Genomic DNA, 10,117 nt, shown 5'->3' with positions numbered 1-10,117 from the left:
AGGGGGTAGGAGGGAGGAGTGCAAAAAAGATCAAGCCCCCAAGTTGTTGTGACAGCTTAATTGTATTATAGTGCTCAGTAAATTCCCATTTAGTTGCCTTTTTTTTCCTCTGAGCAAATGTTGGCCCCCCCAAGCATCGCTGTGACGGGGAGAATTAAGATTCACAACTTTGAGGGGTCCTCTCATTCCCTCCAACACCAGCTCTGCCCCCGAAGTCCTGGTAATTGTTCCACTGCCGTCAGACTATCCCCTACCCTTTGGCATGCTGGGTCCTGAGAGCAGCTAACTAATTGCAATTAAAATCTGCCACGTGAGTGGAAGAGAATAACATAAATTAATCAGTACATTAGCAGAATTACATTTAAATGTTCAAATGCGCACTCAACATAGTGGGGCATTTTAAATTATAAAGCAAAGTACTTCATTATGGATGCTGATATTTTAATGAGGAAATGTGATGTTTGGTTAAATAGGAGGGCAATATAGAGACTTCCTTAAAATTAGCATCAATGATGCATGTTAATTCAAAAAACAAGTTGTCGTCTGTGTAATTCCTGCATCTCAATGTGGAAAAAAAAATCGCCTGGAGCTGTGGAAACGGTTGAACATCTCATTCTCTGAAGAATTAATAATTTCAGCTGTACTAACTAGCACTTTATGTAAATTGTCAGATAAATCACAGCAATAAATACAGGTTTTAGAAGAACAGAACAGTATGCTTCTCCCTAATTTATTCAATCATCAATTCATGTGCACTGAAGTTGGGGGAGAGGAGAGATTAAACGTATCAGAGACAAGAAAGAAAGGAAAAGAGAGAAAGTGTCTTTGATCACCGCACAGAGACTCCAGAAAAAAAAAAATAAAAAGCTCCCATTCCGTTTCACAGAAGTCTTGCATATTGAAATTCCCTCTGTGATACATGGAGATAGAAAAGCAGGGCTACAACTTTATTAAGTGTGTTTTCATGGACACAGCCAAAGCTTAGTAATCTGAGGCTGACCATAAAAAAGGAATAATGGGAAAAGGCAAGTATGGAAGACTTCAGCCAGATGTGCAGTACGAGGGTCTAAAGTGGACCAACAAGACCATGCAAGTAAAAGGACAACCCAGTGGGTGTTGACAATAGCACTAAGGTTAACTGAGAAAAAGGAGTTGAGCAAAGAGGAGATAGCTAAGAGGACAGTGCAAACGAAAGGAATATATATAGTCATCAAGCAAAATACAAGAGTTTTAACAAAGCCTTTCTTATAAAATAATTATTGTATTTAAATTATATGAGACACAGTATACACAATGCACACCCAATTCAGAAGTTCTTGTTCTGTCTTGACTCCTTGTTCACAACCCTGGTAGTTTCTGAGTTGGGCACCTGACCCTAAGAAAGGAGCAGCAGATTTTAATTTGGGTTTGTCACTTCTACTCATGCAGAGAAGGGGACGCTTTCCAATAGAAGGCGTTTGTCTTCGGCTCTGGACTATCCTCTGATTAGTAGTGATCTGGGAGGTGAATTCTTGCTGGCTTCCATGACACTCTCAAAGCTGACCCAGGTTCTCGCAGCACAGGATACACAGAGCTGCCCTCTAGGAAATTGCCAGGGTTGACTTGCAAAAGCTCAAGCGAATCCCGACTGGAAATGGACATCCTGAAGAAGCAAGAGCAAAAAGAGATGAGATGCAAATGCAAATAAAGCCTGTCTGCCATGACAACCGTTCTCAGCTTCAGAATCACCACCTACACCTCATTCAAACCTCACTAGCAAATCTCTGTCCAAACTGCCTTAGGAAAAGCACAGCTCTGCTCTCTGGTAGCAAAGAACAGAACCACTGAGTTCAGAGAGTTCTAGAGAGGTTTGTGCTTTTGTTTTGTTTCGGTTTTTTTAATCGTTCCAAAGTAATATTCCTCCTAAACCAAAGTCTTTTGCAGGCTAAATAAATCCAGTCCAATACAATTTATCAAGTCAATCCAATTTGATTTAGGAAAGAAGGTGGGATCACCCTATGGCTATAACCATTGTAAGTACTTCATCCCAAGAACTAATTCCATGACAGCGACCTCATAAAGACTTAATTTTTTAATTTTTCTATATTGACTGAAGTTTTGCTAGTGCTGGCTTCCAATGCACATAATTCCAAATCATATCCATCTCCTAATTACAGACCTACTCCCCTAATGACGCCAACACACACACACACACACACACACACACACACACACACCCCTCAGTGATACAGATCAGTTTTGCATTATCTTTAGTCTTTGTTGCTTTCTTGCTATGTATCTTGAAGTCCCATGTATAGTATATGAGGTCATTATGAAGCTAGCCCTTCCCTTATGCTTCACTCAGCATGATATTCTCTAGTTTCACCATGTCCTGGAAAATGGCATGATCATGATTCTGTTCTTTCTTAGAATTACATAGCATTATATTGTGAAATAACCACAACTTCTTGATCTTTTCATCCATAGTTGGGCATTTTCATGTTTTCCAATGTTTGACTATTGTACTAAGCACTAAGAGGAACATAAGTATGCATTTATTCATCTAATGTTTTTGTGTGTTTGGGGGATAGATATATGATGATAGATAGATAGATAGATAGATAGATAGATAGATAGATAGATAGATAGATAGATAGATAGATAGGTAGGTAGGTAGGTAGGTAGGTAGGTAGATAGGTAGATAGGTAGATAGGTAGATGATAGATAGATAGATAGATAGATAGATAGATAGATAGATAGATAGATAGGTAGGTAGGTAGGTAGGTAGGTAGATAGGTAGATAGGTAGATAGGTAGATAGGTAGATGATAGATAGATAGATAGATAGATAGATAGATAGATAGATAGATAGATAGATAGATAGATCAAGAAGAGGTTTCACTGCATCATATGGGAGTTCTGGTCCTATTTTTTGAGATATTTCCATATAGTTTTCCATAGAAGCTAAATCAGATGACATTCCCCCCAACGGTGGATCAAGGTTCCTTTTTCACCATAACCCCATATATAATGACTATTTCCAGACTATTTTATACATTCCATCCTCACAAATAAGTCATTAGATGATATCTTAGTCTTGTTTGGATTTGCATTTCACTGGTCATGAAGGACTATAAACACTTTTTCATAAGCCTGGTGATCATCCATGTGTTTGAAGACTGATGATACTATATGGTTCAATTCAGTTCCTCCAATTCCCATACTCAGCTGAACTGTCCAGACCTAATAATGACTCCATACCAAATGTCTTCTAAAAACTGAAGTACAGTTAAGCTTTTCTTCCTTCCTCTTCATATTCCCCTGAACATTGGTCCAGAATCAGCTTGGGAAGCAGACAGTTACTAAAATAGACTCACCTTAGAGTCAAATATTCACTGACTCTTTGATCCTATCACCATTTCTCTAGCCTTATTTCTCTCTAGAAAAAAATGGAAGAGATATCCCAACACTTCCACCATCTAAATGACCCAGCTTCACAACTTCATGACTAATTTCAAAAAAGATGCCAAGCTGATGAAATTCATAGGTACAGCAATCTTCAGGCTGCAAACTCCGGGCCCTCCTAAAAAAAAATGTGGGTGGGACAAGAAATACTTCAGTTTGATAGATCATGTTGCTACATATGTGGCTATATGACAACTCCAAATTCCACAATACTGGCAACCTAATAGTAGCACAAAAAATTAGATAATAAAGTGGCATACAAAAAACTGGAAATTGAGCTCCCATATGATCCAGCTATTTCACTCCTAGGGATACACTCTAGGAACACAAAAATGCAATAGAAAAGTCCCTTCCTCACACCTATATTCATTTCAACACTATTTACAATAGCCAAACTCTGGAAACAACCAAGATGCCCTTCAACAGATGAATGGCTAAAGAAACCATGGTACATATACACAATGGAATATTATGCAGCCATCAGGAGAGATGAAATCATGACATTTTCCTATACATGGATGCACATTGAAACTATTATGCTGAGAGAAATAAGCCAGAGGGAGAGAGACACAGAATAATATCGCTGATCTGTGAGATTAAATAAAAATTAAATTAAATAAAACACATTATTGTTATAATGCCCAGAAATCAGGGCCGGAAGGACTGGCTCACGAAGAGTGGTGAACGCAGTTAGAAAAATAACTATACTAACAATTACCATGACAATGCTAATGAGTGAGAGAAGTATAATGCCTGTCTCAAATACAGGCAGGAGGTAGGGGAGGAGGGAGATTGGGGGCATTGGTGGTGGGAATGTTGCACTGGTGAAAGGGGGGGTGTACATTTTGTGACTGAAATCCAACTACAATCATGTTTGCAATCACGGTGTTTAAATACTTTTTTTTGTTTTTTGGGCTACACCCTGTGATGCTCACTGGTTACTCCTGGCTATGTGCTCAGAAATGGCTCGGAGGACCATATGGAAGGCCAGGGGATCAAACCAAGGTCTGTCCTATATCGGCCACATGCAAGGCAAATGCCCTACTGCTGTGCTATTGCTCTGGCTCCTAAATAAAGACATTTTAAAACAAAAAGAAGTTAACTAAGCTCAATAAGTAAAAACAATAACACAGAGGTCTCAAGTAGCAACAAACAGTTCAGTAAATCTGCAATGAGTTTAGTAACACCATTGTGAGATATAACAAGTTTCACAAATTTTCTATTACTGAACTGTTTTTATAATAATTCAAATAGTCATTTTGTTGTAACAAGCAATATAAAATAAATCACTTTGTGCCTGTTAAGGGTCCATACTTATTGGGTAGAAGGGAAGCTGGGGACAATGGTGAAGGGAAAGTCACAATGGAGATTGGATTAGTGCTGGAACACTGAATGCCAAAATTAACGGCATTGTGAACAACTTTGTAAACCACAGTATTTAAATAAAGTTAGAACAAAATTAAAATCTGAGTGTGGAGTGGCAGTTGCAAGTATGACTTGGAGGAAGATCTTACCCAAAGTGGGTTAATCGTCAAAAGCATAGAATTGAATTTCTTTTCCTGTAGGTGGTTGAAGCCATACTACTTTATAGACTCAATGGAGAGTAAACAAAACATCACAAATCAAGAGCAATGGAAAATGAAGCTTAGGAGAAGTCTAGAAGATGATGATTCTTTGAATAAAGACTCAGAAGATTCCAGCATGCTGAAAAGACCCATGGTTTTGGACATGCAACAGACAGCCCATTTTGATGAATATGATTGCCCCCTAGAGCTTCGACAGGAACAGGAGCTCTTTCCAATGTGGGCCTTGCCACTTAAAATTGCTGCTGTTATAGGTTTCCTGACATTTATTTATACTCTCTTAAGAGAGGTCATTCACCCTTTTGAAGCATACAATCAACAATATTTTTACAGAATTCCAATCTTGGTCATCAACAAAGTTTTGCCAATGGTTTCCATCACCCTCTTGGCACTGGTTTATTTGCCAGGTGTGATAGCAGCTGTTGTCCAACTTTGTAATGGAACCAAATATAAGAGATTTCCAAATTGGTTGGATAAGTGGATGTTAACAAGAAAGCAGTTTGGACTTCTCAGCTTCTATTTTGCTGTGCTACATGCAATTTATAGTTTGACCTATCCAATGAGGCGATCCTACAGATACATGCTACTAAACTGGGCATATAAACAGATCCAACAAAATAAGGAAAATGCCTGGATCGAGGATGATGTTTGGAGAATGGAAATTTATGTATCTATAGGGATTATAGCACTTGCATTGCTGGCTCTTTTAGCTGTGACATCTATGCCATCTGTGAGTGATTCTTTGACATGGAGAGAATTTGACTGTATTCAGAGCAACATAGGAGTCTTTATCCTTTTCCTTTGCACAATACATGCATTGATTTTTGCCTGGGATAAATGGGTAGATGTGAAGCAATATATATGGTACACACCTCCATCTTTTATAATAGCTGTTTTCCTCCCAACTGTTGTCCTGGTGTGTAAAGCCATACTGTTCCTTCCATACTTCAGAAAGAAGATTTTGAAGGTCAGACGTGGTTGGCAAGATGTCAGCAAAATTAATAAAAATGAGATATCTTCTCGCTTATAGAATTCATGTTTATACTTTTTTTTTTTTTTTTTTGGTTTTTGGGCCACACGCGATGGTGCTCAGGGGTTACTCCTGGCTGTCTGCTCAGAAATAGCTCCTGGCAGGCACAGGGGACCATATGGGACACCAGGATTTGAACCAACCACCTTAGGTCCTGGATCAGCTGCTTACAAGGCAAACACCACTGTGCTATCTCTCCGGGCCCATGTTTATACATTTTTGTTAAGTATTGATCAATTTTATCATAAATATATCAATCTATTTCTTTAATAAAAGGATGTATGGGAAATAAAAAATTATTATTTGCTTGTCTCCAATAAATAGACCTATCATTTCAAGAAACCTCCTGTGTTACATCTCTTCTCCTATACACAGATTTGTTGTATATGTCATAACTTCAATGGCCAATGGGGTCTCTATGTTACAACAACACCAAAATCAGAAGCTTAGTATGGTCAAATCTTCATTTTATCACATAGGAATTAAGAATGATAAATCCCAGAGTGAATAGGGTGGGCTGGAACTCATTACAGTCAATAGGACTTTCTGCAACATTTTTTGCACTGAAAACACAACAGTCAACTACTTACACCAACACCAATTTGTACCATAGGTCTGGATCTACTCTAAAAAAGAAGAAAGTAGTTGTCTCCTCTCAACTGCCAGAGACTCTAATGACTCTTAAGCACTTGGGAAGAATAGTATTCGGTAGGATTTTGTGTATTCACATACCAAAGCTCTAAAGCAGTTGTGGGAACAATTATGGCTTCAAAAGTTGCTGTTTCAAAAAAAATAAGTTGCTGTTTCATTGTGTTCTTAGGTCAATGTATTGAAGTATCAGTTATTAAGCCTGCAGTTCCAGCATTCTGGGATTCAGAAATATGTCCCTACATTTTACTTAAGGTTATATTATTATTATAGTCCACAAGTACACAGAGAATTTTTTCTCAAGAATCAAGGCATCTCCATTAGTCATATTATTGTCTCCATCTCTGAATTAGAATGGAGTATTCTATTATCTATAGAAATAACCAAACTGGGCCCGGAGAGATAGCACAGCGGCGTTTGTCTTGCAAGCAGCCGATCCAGGACCAAAGGTGGTTGGTTCAAATCCCGGTGTCCCATGTGGTCCCCCGTGCCTGCCACAAGCTATTTCTGAGCAGACAGCCAGGAGTAACCTCTGAGCAATGCCGGGTGTGGCCCAAAAACCAAAAAAAAAAAAAGAAAGAAAAAGAAAAGAAAAGAAAAAAATAACCAAACTGGTTGAAGTAATAGCATGATGGGGAGTGCACTTGCCTTGCACATGGTCGACCTGAGTTCGATCCCCAGAATCCCATATAGTCCCCCAAGCCCACTGGGAGTAATTCCTGAGCAGAGAGCCAGGAATGACTCCTGAGCACCTCTGAGTATGACCAAAAAAATAAAGCGAAACAAAAATAATCAAACATAAAAACATAGTGAAATGAAAACTGAGACTGAAAAGTTCATCTAGAACCTAGAAAGTTGTCTCCTTTCACTGGTTTAGGTGTACTGTGGTATTATTTCCCCCACAAGGCTACGTTTATTATACATTACATTTTTCACAGAGCTCAAGACATAATATTGAGCAGCCTAAAGAAGTCACAGCACAACTGAAAACAAGTCCTGATGTCCTTTCTCTTCTCTCATCTTTCCAATAGAATGTAGTACCAGATGTAGTTCCAATCATCAAAAATAAGCCTGATGTGGCCAAAAAAAATCTAAGGCAGGACCAACCCTCGATTCCATTTCAAAGCTCCAGCAATGGCAATGAAGATAGATTGGTTACTGAGAACAAACAGAATGCACAAAACAAACAGGGCACAAAAATCTTCTCTATAAATAGCCAGGTTTTTGCTATGTGGGACAGCTGAGACAAAGGAACTTGCCCAAGATATCTTATTGTACTATCTCAGTGATTGTTTTTCTTTACTGTAAATATTTTTTATGAAGAAGGCAATGTCCTTTTTTTTTGCCTCATTCTTCTTACCTAGTAGTAGGTAGATAAAAAGAAACAAGAATAAAAGATCTTTGACCCAGCTCAAGATGAAAGAGATAACTTTGAGAAAAATCTAATATTGCTCATCTAGGCAACAAGGTATTACTAATTTTTGTATTTCCACAGTACCCTTTTATGAACAATAATGAAAGCCATAGCATCTAAAAGGAAAAAAGGAAGAGGGAGAGAAGAGAGAGAAAGAAAGAGGGGAGGGAATCAAATACCTGCCCCAGAGGCAGGTATGGGGGATGGAAACTGGGGACATTGGTGGCAGGAAATATTTATGGGTAAAGGATGGTGTACATTGTAAGACTGAAACTCAATCATGAGCTTGGGATATAAAAAAAAATGTGGTATTTAAATAAAACAAAAAAATTTGGGGCCAGAGTTATAGCACAGTGGTAGGGCTTTTGTCTTGCACATGGCTGACCTAGGACGGACTGCGTTCAATCCCCAGGCATCCCATCTGGTCGCCCAGGCCAAGAGCGATTTCTGTGTGCCTAGCCAGGAGTAACTCCTGAGTGTCACTGGGTGTGGGCCAAAAACAAACCCCCCCAAAAAAGGAAATTTTTCCCAAATAAATTACATTAAAATTTGTATTTATATTACCAAAGAAATAAAAAAAGGGCACCTGGATTGTGATTGACACTCTGTTTTACTTCTAGCAATGGAAGCAGGGGACATTGCTTTCATCTTTACCTCTTTTCTTTCTAGAAGTTAGTAGGCTCAACTCATCCAAGAGAATAAATACAGATTAAATGGTTTGTGATTCCAAATATCTCTTCAGAGCTTCAGAGGAAACAGTGTACTAGAAAATCTTAATATGTTCTAAGCGAATGAATGGACAAGGGAACCTGAACACAATGATTGTAAAAGCTGCATTGATTAGCTTTGTCAGATCAAATAGCTCTTGAGGAAACTAATCCAAACAAAGCACCTTCACCTAGTCCCTTTACATCGTCTGGTAAAGTCGATTTAAAACAAACAAACAACAATAACAAAATAATAAAAGAAAAATTACTGTCATTGTAATGAGATAATTGAATAAAACAAATTTGTTACCATTCCAGAAAAAATCTTAGTTAAGGACCATTTAATTCAGTATTAAGGAACAAGGGCTGTACTTCATCTGTGGAAATAGTACAGGCAAAATGTAGGCTGTATAATACAGAGAGATACCCAGGCTACAGGCCAAGACTGACACTTTCTTCTAGGCTGAGACAAAGATACTGTTACTGAGTCTCCCCAAATTCCTAGGTTAATATCCTACAGTGATGGGGTTAGGAGAGCTGGGTCCTCAGAGGTGATTAGATTGTGAGGGTGGAGTCCTCTTCAATGAGATTAGTGTCCTTAGGTAAGGGACCCTGGAGGCTCTCTTGTCCCTCTGATGTTCTTTATCTGTGAGAAAAGGCAGGCCTTAAGCAATAATACAGTTTTTAGGGTGCTTTCCTTGCACACAGCCAACTTACGTTCTGTCCCCATTATCCCATATGATTTCCCCAAGTCCCACCAAGAGTAACTCAAGAGTTCAAAGCCAGGAGTAAAACCAGAGCATTGCTCAGTATACCTCCTCCCTCTCACCTCCCCAAAAAAGTAAAGAAAAAACAGCCCTCTGTGCAGAAAGAAATGGCCCCAGTCAAGCACTGAATATTACCAAGATCTTCTTCTTGGATTTCCTAGACTTCAAAACAGTGGAGAATTAATTTCTGTCACTTACAACCTACTCTATTATATTCAATTATAAAGCATGGTGAGTCTATGGCAGTGGTTTCCACATTCTTATACCTGTAGACCAGCATGATTGAAAACCAGTAAACCACAACACATGAGGATCCTAAAAAAGATAAATGGTCCATACAGATAAAGGCATGTAGGAGAAACTTGCAAGCATTCTGGGTCCTGCATTGAGAACAGAAGAAATGAATCAAAACATTGTGGGGTGTTTCTAGGAGCCCACATCAGACTGAGTATCAAAATTGAGACCCCAGAAGGCAAAGCTTGTACTTAGCCCTCTAAGTTATCTTCCCTAATAAAAGCTCTTTAG

The 10,117-nt window shown here is 38.7% G+C and overlaps 1 protein-coding gene across 1 annotated transcript; it reads left to right on the top strand.

Moving 5' to 3' along the window:
• The first annotated feature begins 5,039 nt into the window (after positions 1-5,039).
• Positions 5,040-6,056, top strand: LOC126016097 (metalloreductase STEAP1-like). The gene has a single exon (XM_049778626.1). The coding sequence runs from the start codon at positions 5,040-5,042 to the stop codon at positions 6,054-6,056; it is 1,017 nt and encodes a 338-aa protein (XP_049634583.1).
• The last annotated feature ends 4,061 nt before the right edge of the window (positions 6,057-10,117 follow it).

The sequence above is a fragment of the Suncus etruscus genome, chromosome 8 (genome assembly GCF_024139225.1).
Source record: "Suncus etruscus isolate mSunEtr1 chromosome 8, mSunEtr1.pri.cur, whole genome shotgun sequence".
Taxonomy (NCBI): Eukaryota; Metazoa; Chordata; class Mammalia; order Eulipotyphla; family Soricidae; genus Suncus; species Suncus etruscus.
Note: the sequence above shows the minus strand (reverse complement) of the source record. Positions and strands in the feature narration are given on the sequence as shown.

Excerpts from the sequence above, each read along its gene's own strand:
- LOC126016097 (XM_049778626.1), top strand. The coding sequence starts at position 5,040 with ATGGAGAGTAAACAAAACATCACAAATCAAGAGCAATGGAAAATGAAG.